At 37.4% G+C, this 16,389-nt stretch overlaps 1 protein-coding gene across 1 annotated transcript in view; it reads right to left on the bottom strand.

The window, feature by feature from the left end:
• LOC118582553 (fibroblast activation protein alpha) overlaps positions 1-16,389 on the bottom strand; it is a 76,337-nt gene that overhangs the window by 14,690 nt on the left and 45,258 nt on the right. The window contains exons 15-20 of the mRNA XM_036185513.1: positions 15,526-15,579; positions 13,782-13,906; positions 9,869-9,916; positions 4,058-4,156; positions 3,527-3,596; positions 2,591-2,785 (exon numbers count right to left, since the gene is read on the bottom strand). Of these exons, the coding sequence (XP_036041406.1) occupies positions 2,591-2,785; positions 3,527-3,596; positions 4,058-4,156; positions 9,869-9,916; positions 13,782-13,906; positions 15,526-15,579 (591 nt within the window). The remainder of the gene's footprint in view (positions 1-2,590; positions 2,786-3,526; positions 3,597-4,057; positions 4,157-9,868; positions 9,917-13,781; positions 13,907-15,525; positions 15,580-16,389) is intronic.

Here is a 16,389-nt window from a genome sequence, read left to right on the forward strand (position 1 = left end):
AATTTTCTTTTGACAACATCTGTAAGTGTGATAATATATTTTTTCTCATGTAATTCTTCACCATTAACTCTTAAATTACATAAAATTAGAACTATAAGAATATAAACAATGCCAAATATACTCTAAGTATGTGGAGATGACCCTATAATCTCTGAAATTTTATGATTTTCTTATATGTGGCATTTTTCCATGGAACCTGAAGAAATCATGTTCCCTTTTCACCAGTGTTTGTGAACTCATAACTGTCTGTCTCCTTAGAGGCATTCTCATGCATAGACAAGCTACAAGGTTGTGTTGGCCTGTTCTTCCTCCATTTTTCAATTCAAATTTGTTAGCTTGGCTCAACTCGTATTTACTGCTGTTTCAAACACGCATATATGGTCTCCTGCACATATGTAGAAAATTCACCTATGTCAAATTGTATAAGATATTCAAGAAAAACAATTTCATTTCTGGGGTGATTTGACAGTGACAGTCAAGAAACCCATTTCCTCTGGTCAAGTGTATGGTGTCTCATTCCTAAAACACTTCTTAGAGAGACAGGGAATGGAACCATCATCAGGATCATTATTATTCTCTCTTTTTTAGCTTTTTTGTTTTCTAGGTATCAGATTCAAAGGCCTCGTTTATGTGTTGGTATTAATGTAAAATTGATAGAAGGTAAAAATTATAGCTCTGTGTTCTCTATATTGAATGCTAGAAATAACAATTTTCATTAAGATCCGTGCATGGGCTTTAGATCTATGCTTTTACTTCCTTCAATAGGGGACATTAAAAATTCATTTCTTGCTGAGTACTGTATTTCTGATACAATGCCTTAAGTACCATGACATGTTTTGTTGGTGGTGGACTGTATGATTATGATCATTTTAAAACAAAGCCAAAACAAACACCCTCCAAGGCTTATCAACCTTAGGAAACACTTAATGAAGAAACAATGGTTTATAATTTTTATCTCAATGGCTTTGTGAAGTCTTTGGTTTATATTTCTTTGGTGTTTTGCATAGTTTTAAGTACTAATAAAGAAGACTCAAGATATACCTCTAACAAAACACCTGAAGAATTAAAGCTAGAAAGCTGACAAATGTGTTTATACTCTTGACAGGGCACATGGAAGCCTAGAAAAACTAAGCTGAGGAATTAGCTCAGTGAGTAAGTGATTGCTTAATACTTACAAGATCCTGGGCTTGGCTTCCAATACTGCAAAAAATAAAAACAAACATACAAAAGCAAAACACAAAGTTCTCTGCTACCCCAGTGGAGTTCATTTTGGACCATTTCTCCACTGGACAAAGTTCTTCCAAATAAATTAATAGTAAAAATGTCAAAAGTCTGGATCAGAGAGAATTACACAGCCTCCAAAAAGTGAGTGGTTAATTATAGATTTTTATGTTGTTTAACTATCAAATCATTAATTTACTATATTGTATTACAATTGACTGCTTTAATTGAACACATTTCATCTGTACATAAATGGCTATTCACTTAATGGAAGAAACATTGGAATACAATGAATGATGATTGCCTTTCTATTCTTAAAATTGCTTACATAGGAATCTAAACTTTTTTGCCTTGATTAGAGTCAGAAATTTTAAAAAAATGCTGTCTGGGCCTATATCTTAGCTGTTCAATATAATCTCTTTTGTATATGTTAATCAATATTGCTAATAAAACTAGCACTAAAGGGATAAAAGAAATATTCTAGAGAATTCTCTAAATTTCCCTTTATTGTGAATCAGTGGTCAATCATAAGTTGTTGCATATAAAAAAATCATTTGTATCTATGAATGCAACCAGTCAGATAGCCACTGGTTTCCAGACTGATAAACTCTATTCACCAGCTTCACCTACTCACATTATGGCAATGGGAGTCCAGGGAAATCCTGTATAGTGTCCCTTATACAGTAGCAGTTTTACTGACAACATTCTCTAAGATTCAAGAAAGACAATAGGACTATAAACTGTTGTTAGAAATATAGCTGAGGGAGAAAAAATAGATCTGTCTTCCTTCTGAATATTTTCATAATATTACTTCTATTATATAAAAGCAGGAGCTTTTTGTCAAATGAAAATTGGCATATACCTTCATGCTAGTATAGTAAAAATTGACAGCAAGTTGAATCATAAATGAATTCCCAACACCTAGAACATGTAGTGTGATGGAGGTCTGAATCATAGAGTGGGACTGGCAATGATTGAATACATTCAGATATTTGACTTATTGAAGATTATCGCTAAAGTTATGTAATATTTTCTTTTTACTTTTCCAAATGTGAGCCATGGTAACAAATAAAAGTGCACTGGCATGTCTCGACCCTACCCAGAATTTTTCTTCACTTTTATTAGCCCTTTTCCATGAACAAATCTCCCCATATTTGTCCCAAAAGATCCCTTTATAACTAATAACAATTTTGTTCCAAGTCAGGAAACTAGACCCCAAAAAGAACCAAGTCATTAGAAATTGAAAACATGATCAGGCACATAGCTCAGTGTTAGGACACATCTGTCATGTTCAGGGGTCCTGGGATGAACTTCTGTGTGATTGTGCTGCATTTCTTGTATGGGGACAGTTTGATGAGAAGGTGCTCACCTGACAGCTGCTATCTGGTCCTCAACTTCATACACGCCCAGCTTTCGATATACCGCATACAGGAATCTGTCACCTTGGAAAGCAGTGCCTCGACCATCCACCAAGGCAACAACTATCCCCTCCTTACTTGCAAGGTAAGTTATCCAATGAACAGAAAATACAGACTTTACACTCTGGCTACAGGGACCACCATACCTAAAGGAAAAGAAAAACAACAATGTCTGGATTTTTTATGAAACCCAGTTTCCCATAGCAGCCTAGCACTGACTCTGATAATTCCCAGACCAATTATGTGATAAAAATTCCAATATCAATAGCATTAGAGCTGGCTCTAAATCAAGAAAAGACCAGGCTTCCCCAGAGGTTTGCTACAAGGAAGTTGTTTTGGGACACAGCCTCTCCTATTCCCCAAAACGGATACATCTAGGGTTGGCATTTCAAGGAATATGTGTGGGTTTTTCGTCATTTCTGCCACCTGCCACTTGCTAAAAGCAGACATAAGATATACTAAAAAAAATGCATGGTGTTTTAAGCAAATTGTGTGTAGGTCAGCACTGATTTTGGGTGTGATTCCACTAAATGTATTCCATTCCTTTATTTCATTTCTAACTCAATTACATAAGATGTTAAGATGATTTACACTATTTTTTGGCTGCAATCTCTCTATCTCAAAGGTATTCTGACACATTCGGCAATTTGCCATCCCAAGGAAATTCAACACAACAAATGTAGGCAAGTCCATCTCAAATCTCAAAACTCCCTCAATCTATTTTAAATAACCATATTTTATTTACTCTGATTAGTTGGGGGAATATATAAAAACAGCATCAATAGGAACTGTTACCAAGGAGAATGGTTCTTTCTATTTCATAAATGTGTATTTCAGCCAACATATTTTCAGTAAATAGTTTTTACACTAAAGAAAATATTACATACACTTGGATTAGCAAAGGGTACTTCTTTGATCTGTCAAATTGAGGAGGAAGAATCATCTTGTACCATAAAGCTTTGAAAACAGAAAAAGAGAGAATAATTATTTCATCATATGTATGCTATCATTTATTTTCTTTAACAATACACATTATCAAAAAGACCCATAGCAAGTAAATCATTAAGAATTAAGAACATATTTTAAATTGATTTAGTTACATATTTCAGGTCTAATTTGCAAATGACTATAAATCTCAAAATACTTTTCATTTTAGAATCATATATTATAGAATTAAAATTAGATAATCTCTGTTTTTAAAATGTCACTGTTGGGAGGGAGTTATGAAAAAATAGATGACCAACTGTATGTATAATCATAATATAATGTTTAACAAAACTAAATATTGTTATAGAAATGTTAATTTAAATGAGAGCTTATATCACATGGCTTGTACTATAACATTTACACAGTATTTTTTTTAAGTGAAAGAAGTGTTCACTTTCACATCTATATGTGAGAAGTTTTAAAGATCTTACTAATTTCACCATCTTCAAGCTTCTTAATTTCCTCTGTAGGCAGCTGGATATTTTTCAAAGCATTCTCCAATTCCTTGTTTTCTTCCAATATTTGTATTTCTTTAAAAAATATAATGTTCATCATTAGTTAATATTATCTGCTTAAAAACTTTCTTTAAATTCCTTCAGTGTATGGGTGACCCTGAAGTGACTAAGGGTCTTTAAGGAACCTCATGTTGGCAATCATAATGCAGCCATTAGTGCCATTAGTGCATATATCATTGTGTGATGACATCACATTTCTACCAGTCTCCTTTAGTGATCATTATAGCCCTAACATTTCCAACATTTTCCCGGATGGTGATAGTACCACCATCACTTGGGAATCAGAGGCAGACAGATCTCTGTGAGTTTGAGGCCAACCTGGTCTACAGAGTAAGTTCCAGGACAGCAAGGGCTACACAGAAAAACCCCATCTCAAAAAACCAACCAAACAAACAAAAGGCCTATTTCCAGCATTTTGAGCAGAAACATAAAAGCAACAATGCTAATTTGGTCATGTTTTCCCGTATCCAATAGTACTTTTCAATTTGAAGCCATGTACCTGAATAGGTGATATTTCTTTAAAAGCTGACTAAAGGGATGGATCATTGACTCACCTAGGTGAAATGGTGTTATGACGGTAAACCCAATGGATTCAGCATGAGGAGTTAAACATCATTTTTGAGGTTTTTATATCTGTATCTTAACCTTTTCCTGTTATATTTGATTAATATAGAAATTTCCCTTTTGTGAAAACAAATTGCTGTGTACATGATTCTTTCAAAATCTTTCCCTCCAAATTGTCACATATCTTAGTCAAAAAACAATACACAGTGTTGTTCTGTCTCATATCTGAAAACAACCTAAAAGATGCTGTTTATAGTCATGAGTGGTGGATCCTGCCCATAATTTCAGTGATTTGGAGGCTGAGAAAAAAGGATCTCTGTGAGTTCAAGAAGAGCTTGATTCCCACAGAAGTGAGTTTGAGATCAGCCTAGTCTATAGCCTAAGACCCTCCCTCAGAACAGAACAAAAGCTTCTGTTTATATATGAGCTCAGTTGTATTTCACACCTTAATATTGGTTTCAAATGGAATAAATCAGCTGATCCTCTGAATGTCACATATTAGCAATATGTGTCAATGGGTTTATATTCAGGAAGCTTTGTAAAATGTTTTAATTTGATACTATCATCTTCATGAGAAAAATTAGTCTTTCATACAATATGTAGCTGGATTTCTTTTTAATATGAAAGGGAGAAGTGAATGACTTGTGAAATAGGGTAATTGTCACAAAATACATCCTGAAGATTTTTGTTTATATTCATTTTTGGAAAGTGGTCACTGAAGACAGTGAACTGGAGACTTACAACCATTCTGTTTGCCAAACCACTTCCCGTATAGCTCTCTGTTTTTGTATGCTCATGGCATTTTGCTCCAAAACGTGTTATATTTAATCTTAGCACACATAGAAATGCTTTGGGTATGATTTATATAAAAGGCATAATAAGTTTCACATTAGCTTTGGGTAACCCATCAGAAAAGAAATACTGTGACAATAGAAGTTAAAACTCACAAAAGTTAAATGCACAGATCTAAGTGAATCCAGCCCCTACCCCCTTCCCTCATGTGGAGTATTTATGTAGAGTTCTCTAGAAGAAGCGAACTCCAGGTGAGACAAGGGTACAGAGTGGGTGATGGACTCATTGATTCCTATTTTTGTTATCTGACTTACAGGTACAGGAAATAGGAGGTGTTATCATATTGTATGATTTTTAGCTTTGTTGCCATTCTGTTGTTAATTATTGAGCCTCCAATTTTATGACTTAATGAAGTGCACCGTTTGATTGAAAAGCTAATCAATACTTCTGTAGTTAGAATTGTATTCTTATGAATAGTGAACAAGAAGTTGTTCTACCTCTTAAAACACAAATAGAACTTCCTAGGCTATGGTAAGAGTGAGAGGAGACATCTGGACTCTTCCATGGGGTTGTACATTATAAGCCATTGGTTTGTGAGGGGTGGTACAGTCTGGAACATATTCTTTCTTCCCTTCACTTATCCTTGTATACTTACTACTCATTGAGCTCACTGAGGGTCTAGTATCAGATATGGAGTCTGTACTCCATATGTTTGCAGATACTGACTGTATTATGTCGAAACTGAGCTGATTTTTAAAAGTGATAGATCTTATATTTGATTTTATTTGTCACATAAAATGCTGTATTTCATATTAATTAAATTTTGTGAAGAATCTGTGGAAAAGCTGTAAGTGAGGTCATTCAGTTACTTCGTTTAATGAGAACCTGAGATGCCCAAAGCAACTGATTCCAAACAGGCCCTTAGCGTTAAGTGTTAGCTCTTCCGGGTTTCCATAGTATCTGATTCAAATATAATCTGCTGTTTTTAAATGATTTTCCTCTTGGCAAGGGAAATGAAGTCCATTGTTTTCCTGAAGGCTTTTAAACCTTCACAAACCTACCAGTGAGCTCTTCTTCCTTTCCCATGACAAGAGATTAAACTCTTCCTGTAATCTGGACCCCACCCCTTCCCAATTTCTCAGGGACTTTCTTCTTCTATTTCTTGGGTCTTGTATGGTGCAGGCTATGTATGTAGCCAAGGCTAGTGTGATACTTCTGATCCCCCTTTCTCTCCCCCCACTCTCTCTCAAGTGTTGGGGTTACAGACACATGCCATGGGCTGTACCTAGCATTCTTTAACCCCCTTTAGCCTCATAATTTCTTCAATCAACCTTCAACAAATATTTATCGTCTTACAAAACATTGACTGTTCCCAGATAGTATCCTACCTTTCTACTCTCTCCAAAGACATATGCCCTGGAAGTACTGGTAGCTTTGTCAAAGGAAGCAAGCAAGCAAACAAACAGCCACTAATTTCCTATGCAGGTCCAACCTCTCTTTAATCTTGTCATCTCTTCCACTGTTCTCTAGAAAGGGCCCTAAAAGGTAGTTGTCATTGTATCTTTCCATTTGTGTACTAGTGTCTTCTTGAGACCCTTTCTCTCCCTTCCCCAGCCTCATTTCAAGGCTATTTACCTCCTGTTTTTCTCTTTGATCTCTTTAACAGGCTTTGTTTCTTCACTTCCTTAGTAATGGCCTTCTGAAAGATTTTGCTCAAAGCCCACTTTTTATAAATTTCCCATCTCATCCATTCCCGGGGCCCTAGACACCAAGTTCTCATAAACTAACAACATCTTAATGATCATCTCCAGCACAACTGCTGCTTCGACATTCAGATCCCCAAATCAAGTAAGTCACCACAGGCCAACCAGCTCGATTTGCATATCCTGTCAGTACCTTAATCTCAATATTCAAAACAAATTTCACCATCTCCTCAAAGATCTGTTCTCTACAGTTGGTACTTTGTGAGTAAAAAAGCAAACATTTCAATCTACTCACCAAACCAACCATCCAAAGAGTATCAATGTCTTTTGTATTCAAGAATCTCAGGTTTAACAGATACCATTAGGAAACATTTCCTACCTGAAGTAACCCAGACCCTGGCTCTCCCTCTATGCTTTCATGTTTCCTGCATGTCCTTTCTCTTAGCCCTACATTTCATTTTTTCACTGTTGTCTGCTCCCATATTCACATCACCCCCTAATCTCTAATCTTCTTGAGGGCAGGAGTAATGCCCAATCTGACATCCATTATTTTAAAGAAACAGTACCTCATATAATATAAGACCTAATCTAGTAAGTGCTCAATATTTGCTGAATGAAGACTGCTGGTGTGAAATGAAAAGGTTACTGATTTAAAAAAAGAAAAAAAAAAACTTAAAAAAATGTAGTGCACAGAATCTGCCATAAAATAGGTGTTAGATGTTTGTCAAAAGTATAGAGTCGAAAATATAGTTCCAACTCTACTGGACTGGAGTCTCTGAGAACCTATATTTGTAAAGTATTTTTTTAAAGATTTATTTATTTATAATGTATACAGAAGAGGGCGCCAGATCTCATTACAGATGGTGTGAGCCACCATGTGGTTGCTGGGAATTGAACTCAGGACCTCTGGAAGAGCAGTTGGTGCTCTTAACCTCTGAGCCATCTCTCCAGCCCAGAGAACCTATATTTGTGATAAGCATTTGATGTGGTGTGGAGGTGAAATGTTTCCCCCACAGGCTTGTGTGTTTGGATATTTGCTCTTCATCGAGTGGCAACCTTGCACTGTTGTTGAAAGTTGTAGAACATTCAGGAAGTGGAGGCATTGTAGAAGTGAGTCACTGGGAGCCTGGACTAGCCCTTCCCCATTCTTGTCCTTTCTCTGCTCCCTGACTGCAGGTGTGACGTGACTGACCAGCTGCCCCAGGCTCCTGCCACCATGCTTTCTTACCACAGAGGACTATATCCCTCCAGCTGCTTCTTGGAGGGATTCGGTTGGAACAATGAGAACAATAACTAATACAGGGCAGAAGAATGCTGTTCTTATTAGACAAGTTGGTGGATCTGTTCTCCCAAAGAATTTGAGTGGTGTCTTGAATTAGAAAATATAAAAATATATATGATGTATATGGAGAGTGGTGTAATAAAACTTCAAAAGCATCAAAAAGATTAGTATCTGCCTGGAATATAACAAGAACATCAAGAAAAAATGCTAGAATATAGAAATTCATTTTATGGAGCAAAGGAAGTGGAGCTATATTTTAGAGTGATGATAAAATGAACTTTAAATATCTATGGAGATTTCCATTAAAACAAAAGCTTCAGGACTTGAAAGTATTGCTTTAAAAGGTTGCTCCCTGAATGTTGACTATGTCTAGTTAACAAATTTAAACTGTTGTTCATCAAATCATTTCATTATTATATATAAGGTTAAAGTAACTTCAAAAAGAAACTAAACCCACAGTCCTTCTTCATAATCCCTAGGCTTTTCCTCATGACTTTATTGTCGCCTGTTCTTGAGCCATTAAACTGACACAAAACTATTCCCCAAGTAGTGTCCTGACTTGTCAGCAAGGCTGTCCAGGGGGAGCTGCAGGCATGAGTGCCGAAGGAAGAAGCATCTGCTTGTCCCACATCATCCCTGCTCTCCAGCAACTCCAATCGTTTGGTGTTTAATGGCCAATCAGAGGATAATGGAGAGCCATCAGAAAGAATACCTGGCAATTTTATACTTGGAAAACCCCCACTGAGAGCAAAAAAGGGCTATCTTTGAACTACGAACTGTTTTAACCACTATCACAAATTCTAGGAAGAGAACTCTAATGACAGCCATGAAAATGGAAAGTATCCCCAAATTCCAGGGCTTTCACACATGGCAACAGTGTGATAGAGCTGTTAACACAAAGCAAAACAAGCAAAAGTGTTGACATGATAATCACCCTCTGCTCTGAACCCAATCAGAGAAGTAATATCTAGGACTATTTTTTGCCAGTATGAAATGATAGGAGGAGGAGGAGGAGGAGGAGGAGGAGGAGGAGGAGGAGGAGGAGGAGGAGAAAATCCTTCTTGTAAAACAGGAATTCTTTGTTTTTTGAGGAGAGAGAAAATGTGTAAATACTCTTTATGATTCTAATTTTCTGTGGTTTTAGAAGGCCAGGGGAGAAGAGAGAATTGATCTCTATGGTGAGATTTCTATCATGTCACATTCCCACTGCCAATAAGTACCAAGCTTCATGTGATCAGGTTTAATCCAAGCAATATCTGAATCTGTGGAATAATAAGCTTTATGATGGTAATGTGGCATTACATTTCCCCCTGTCAAGGTGGGCCAACTATCCTGCCCTCTGAAGTGGCTCATGACAGACAGCTCAGGATAGAAGCAAGAGAGTACCTTGGTCTGTCCGGCCATCGTGGAGGGTGGAAATGGGGAGACCAGGGCCTGTGTGCAGAATAGAAACAAAAATGTCACTACTGTTAAAAATACCATTTCACTTTCAGCCAGGATTGCTTGTAGTATTTATGACTAGTGTCAAGCACAAGTATAGCTTTTAACTCTTCAGTGACTATTTTTTTTTTTTTTTTGCCAAGAAGCAAACACTTTAAGTTACATTTAAACAATGTATATCAGATCAAAACCCAATCAAAGAACAGATGTGAGAAAAGGCTTACCTGTGCTGTAGCTTTTCCAGGAGTGATCCTGGAGAGTTCAAACCTAACTAATTTCACAGAGAGACCTCAGGAGTTGTGAATGGCCATCTGGGAAGCTGCCACACTGCATCACACAAGTTTTAGTCATGTATTATCAAGTAACCCTCATCAGTACCTAGACTGTATCTCATTTGTTGAATATCCAGTTTGTTTTGGTGGGCAAAAGTTAACATGTTTTATCCTTGTGATTATTACATGCAGAAGTAATTTTTATAGAATATCTTTCCTTTTCCAATATGCTGTTTTAAGTCATGTATGGGGGGCTAATAATTTATGTCAGGAGGAAGGGTGGTATTGAGATTTTCCTTGAGGTGTTAAAGAAGGATGGGTCATGAGGGAGGGTGGGATTCAATGTCTGTCACAGGGACTCAAGCCAAGCCTCCAGCAAGCTATGGAATGTGCAGAACTGTCTCAACATGACAGGTCTTTATTCCCCTGCACAGAGCACAACCATTGGATATGGCCTGCGGCTCGATCAATCTCCAGACTTGAGGACTGGAGACAAAAAACTGTCAGATGCCAGCATCTTTAGTAGTGACTGATAAATCCATTCTTAAGATGGAGGCTTGCCCAGATCATCATTGTCTACCATGTACTGCAAAATTTAGCTTCTCTATGTAGAAACTGGCCATTCTAACAAGGTCCACATAAAAATAAATAAATAAACTAGCACTCACCTGAAGTATAGAATAAAATAATGTCCAGAGTAGACTTTTAAAGGGTGCATTTAAGGAGGGACTCGATGGGTTAAAAAGTAATACATGTGGTGGTTGGGGGAGATGCTCTTGCCATTCCTAATACGTCCTTCTACCTTAAGGGAGCCCCATTAGAGTTGTGTCCTTGGCCTCAAATAAAGTAGAAGAGGGACTTCTCTGAGCTCTTAGGAGACCTGCTTATGAATGGGGCCTTCTGGCTTGCTCTTGGCAGCCTTCTCCCTGTGGAAAACATGCTTCTGACTTGTTCCTTAGAGTTTTAGGTGCCAAGCGTCATGGGCGAATCCTGGAACTCTCCAACAGTGCCCATGTTTGTACAGCTGTAATTGTGGGGTACAGTGTTGGAAGGCACACAGCTTACTTTCTCCACATTCTCTTACTAGTTTTTATAAATAATAAAGCTAATATTTTGATTCCCTGCCTTACTTCTTAGCATAACTTGAGACTAGAAGAAAGAGATTTTTATTTGGCTTGCTCAAAAACCAGCAGTCCTTATGTGACAGTTGAGAGTGTTGGAGAATATAACTAAAAAGCTTTTCCTGAGATTCAGTGTTTCTTCAAAGTTATCAAAAGGGACATGCATGCATATTACATTTGGGGCCAGAATCTAGGGAGACAAGGCAGCTTAAATCTCTAGGCTGTAATGTATTAGCGTCCATCATATGGAATTTTCACGGGCATATGTTTCTAGCAGTGAAAACCTGCCTTTCTTTTTATCTTAAACTAAGAGACAAACCAATGACAAGCTGCTCATGACCCAGCAGGATGAGGACATGGCCCTAGAGACATGACATCAATGCCTAAAATTCCTATTTGTACTGTTTTTGTGCCACATTACCGACACAATTTTTACCTGCATTAATCCTGCCTTCAAGGGCTCAACAGGCCTTTGGAGAGTTTGAAAGTTACATAATGAGGCGTTACTCTCAGCCCTAAAGAGAAAGATTTCAAGGTTTTTCCTATGATGGTGCAGTGACTCATTTTACTGGAGCCTCAAAAACACCAGACGATGTGATGCTTCCCACACAGTATATTTTTTGCTAAATGGGAAATTACCATACTGCCGAGGAAGAGTGAGTGGTAGAAAAGTCAGGCAATTCGAGTTCTAGAAAGGACTCTGCCACCAACTTTTGATGAGGGCTGAGTCTTTGGTTCCTTATCTATACTTCAGTGAACATTTAGGTTCAAGTAGATACTAGAGAGAAGCGATAGAAAACATGTTAGCATGCTTTTCCAGAGAGCTGTGTTGTGTTATTCAAATACAGAGTGCATACGGGTATAAATGCATATATGTTAATGTGACAGTGCTGTCTTTATCAGCAAATGAAACAGCAAGAAACAGCTATCTTGGTAGAGTTTGCAAAAGACAGTCATTCTTTTGATGCTCCACGATGCCTATGTGTAATATACCACACACTCCTCTCTTACAATTATGAATAGAAAGACTAAAGAGATCAGCCCCACCCAGCCTTCCAGGAGAGAGAGAGATAAACAGATGCTCCAGCATCCTTAGTTCAAGGATGCTGTGTGCCTGACATGTAAGCTTTTGATACATGTTACATAAATATAGAGTTTGGGTTGGAAAATGTTGCATATAACTTGAGAGGGACATTTAATGTTTACCTTTAAATGCCATAATCACAATCAGCACATATGGCCATGAACAACAATCTCTTGACATTTCAAAGATGCCACTGACCAAACATTTTATGGAAGTGTTATTTCAAACTGACATCTTGTGACATCTTGAAGGGAGCATTCGGGTTAAAATGGTTATTTGTGTCTACATAATCAAATGAGCTCTGGCTTGGGTTCTAGAGCCAGGTTGTTAGATTAAGGGAAGTGGCATATTCTGAGAGTCTTAATTCTTGTTCATTTTACAGGAAACCCACAGGAGGCCTCTGCAGTGGGATAGAGATCTCAGTTGATGAAAGGTTCCATTGTCCTCTAAGTCGCCTACCTGCATAGGAGTAATTGATATCAGGAACAGGAGGATGGCATGCAGTTCGTTAAATTTCCTGCCAAGTGTGCTACCCACTCCCCGAAACTGGGGTTAGCTAGGGTGACAATGCAGCACTTATAGAATTAGAAACTCTACTAAAGCCTCAGTAGTCACCATTTCCATTGGTTTGTAATGTTATCTTAGCCTGTATTTCTTGTTGTTTATTCAAGATAACATGTGACTGAAATAAGCTTATCTAGATAGCAAATTATTTGTAGAATGTAACCATGGCCTAAACAACCAGGAAATGCTTTCTGTGCTGTGCTACAGTGGTTCATTTGTTAATAATATTTGAATGGATTACTCAAAATATCTTCCAATTTTTAAGAGGAAGGACTGAATGACACAGATTTATTTTCTGTCCTCATTTGATATTAGAATTGGAAGGCTAATTTGTCTTCATTGCACAGACTTCAGGTTTTTGGGGCCTTTGTGCTTTGATACTTTTCCCACAAATGAGGCCAAAGCAGAACCACCATCAGAAAACAACAAACAAACAAACAACAACAACAAAAATCCTTCTGTTTTGACATTTCTCCTTCTGTGTCTATCTGGTAGATGGTATCCGCATACAACGCCATAGTGATGCAAAACATGGCGGCTAAAAGCAAGAAGATTAGAGGCAGCCAACTCTTCCTTCAGCCCTGACTATTGCCCAACAGAGGTACACACCTTAGCTGGTTACTGGTTTCCTCCAACACAAACAAGTGAGAATCATACCTTCCTAGGCTGTTCATTCCCTAAGCTGTAGGCATTTGATAAGATCCTTATATACAACAGGTTCTCAAAATATGAAAAGCCTCGAGGTAATCAGATGGAGCGACAAGAATGAGGACAATGGCAGGGGCGATGGCGATGCTTGTGTTAGGTCCGTCACCTACCATAGCAGATGAGTGCATAGTACTTGGCGTTGTAGCTGAAACTTGCTGTGTAATATTGGCACCTTTCTTTCCTTAGATGGCAAGTAACACACTTCTTGCTCGGAGGAGAGTTTCCAATGCTAATTCTAGAGGGAAATGAAAATAAAGCTAAGCTGAAATTTTGAGATTGTATTTATCAAAATGTACTACTCCATGTAAAGTGACTAATTTACATATTGACATCAAACCCACTCTATTTTTCTGTTGCCAATATCATTTAAAGTAGAGGGGAATCACAGTGTTTTGATGTAGCTTGATTTTTGATCCATTTTTGCCTGAAGAGGCACAAGCTTTGAGGGAGAAGCCCTCTGTGGTTTTCCCAAAATGGGAGAGCTATAGAACACTTGCAATGAGAGTGAGCTAGTCATTTTTCATAGCCATTAATTACTTATGAAGTAGTTGGAGATTCCCCTGCCCTACCTCCTCTCTTCTACTTCACATCAAAACATACAAAGAAACCAGGTAACATTTCCAAGAAAATATCCCTATTCTTTTCTATATCTGAAAGGGGGCTTTACAAATGGGAAATAAGAAGCCACATTGTATTTGCCTCCTGCACCTTTCATCCTTTCAACAGGACATGTGAGCTTTTGGGAGCTCCATCTGAGGATGCTGCCTCCTCCATACCACACAAGCCAAGGTGCACCTTTCCTTCCTCCATGTCCCTAGATTGTGGTTCAGGAATGGAGTGGTTAGTTTCAATAAGTAATAGACTTTTGGATCTCCCATCAAACACTTTATCAGAATCCCATTTGGGGGACACCTGAGGGTGTTATATCAGGGTTCAGGCTGTGTCAGAGCCCATTCTGGCTGCCAGGGTGAGCTTTCCCACCTCCCAAGTCTTTTTCTTCTTTCTCTCTGGGATTGCCTTGAGCATGGCAGTGGGGGTCTAGAGACATGGTTGTTTCCAGAGAAAGAGGATTCCTAGCTGAAAGATGAGTGTGTATCCAGGTATGATCAGAGGACAGTGAATAGCAGGGTTTTATTTTTGTTTTTGTTTGTTTGTTTGTTTTAGCTCTTACAGATTCCATACTTAAATTTTTGTGTGATCTTGGAAATGGAAGGAAGGGAGTTAACAGTAAGGGTTTAGAAGAAAGCATACCCATGTTCAAATCTCAGCTCTAACAATATTAACTACTTCATAAAGTTATCAAAATTAAATACAATTACAGGTGCACCAGCAATGTTAACCACTGTTTCTATCTTTATATATACAAAGGAGTCTTTTGGTTACTATTCCAACCATCAATAGGACAACTGGATTGAACTTTAATAACTAGTATAAGGATGACCTGGCTATAGCAAAAGGAGCCAGAGTGAAGACTACACCACAAGAGTAAAAATGGTGCAACACACAGCCATCGCTCAATAAATGTGCATTAGTAATAGTGTGTTGGATTAACTCCAAGGTTTTGAAGTATCTACTACTATGCAAAAAATATTTAGTGTTTATGTCATCGTTAGGATTTCCTATATTGTTCTTTTCAAAAGAAAACATTTTAAGTTGGCTCATATTTTGGGAGCGTATGACTTTTATATTGATAGCATGTATGTTGTTTTCTGAATTATTTATCCTAACTTACTTTATTACATTTCACACTTCCAAAGCATTCAATATCTACCTAGCATTATGATTCAGTTTGACTCACATATCTATGCATCTTTGTATCTAGCTATCAATACTATTTTGAATTGGCCTAATTACCTGTAGATGTTTCTTCTTCCAGGGTAACCTTCAAATTCATTGCTAGAATAAAACCTGAAATGAATTTAGGAAATATTAAACATTGATTATTAATTGACAAAAGTATTGTTGCTAATATTAATAAGTAACTTTGGCAAAAATCCCACTCATTTAATGAAACTATTAATTAATATTTATGTACAAGAGTCACTGCTATGCATAATTGAATTTTGGGTACTTGCTATAACTTACAGATCATCAGAGACAGGTAAAGCTGAGCTGAGTACTCTTTTTATGATCAAAATATCTTATTATATCTTATAATATATTCATTAAGTATATGAAAAAATGACCTATTTAAACTAATATTATACTTTTCCTGTTCCATTATGAGTGTTTATTGGTTTCTTAGAACTGTCATTTATTTTGTCTATGACTGAGAACACATTGTGAATGTATTCTACACTCCCGATAGTAGATAAATTTGGCTTGCCAGGAAACTCGTCTGTACTGGATGATATGAACGTTCCATAGACCATGCTAATCCACCAGGTGCAGAAGAGGCCACAGGGGAAACACTTGCTATCTGACTACCCAGGTGCAGGCTCCATTCTGTCTTAATGTAGCTATGAAGTGGAAAATCCAGTTTGGTGACATGACTTCCATTCCTCCGTGAATTTACTGGAATATCTCAAGGTAGCTGTCTTTCTTTCTTTTTCTCCCCCCCCCCTCAAGAAGAGCATAATAAGGTGTGAAAAGTTTAGAATAAATAAGGTTTGTTTTAATTCTCAGGAGGGCTTAGCCTTTCAGGCATCCTCAATGTCATAAAAAATAAAAAATAAAAAGTTCCTTAAAGAAGAAAGAGACAACAGAACTCAATGCACT

Source organism: Onychomys torridus, chromosome 4 (assembly GCF_903995425.1).
Source record: "Onychomys torridus chromosome 4, mOncTor1.1, whole genome shotgun sequence".
Classification (NCBI taxonomy): Eukaryota; Metazoa; Chordata; class Mammalia; order Rodentia; family Cricetidae; genus Onychomys; species Onychomys torridus.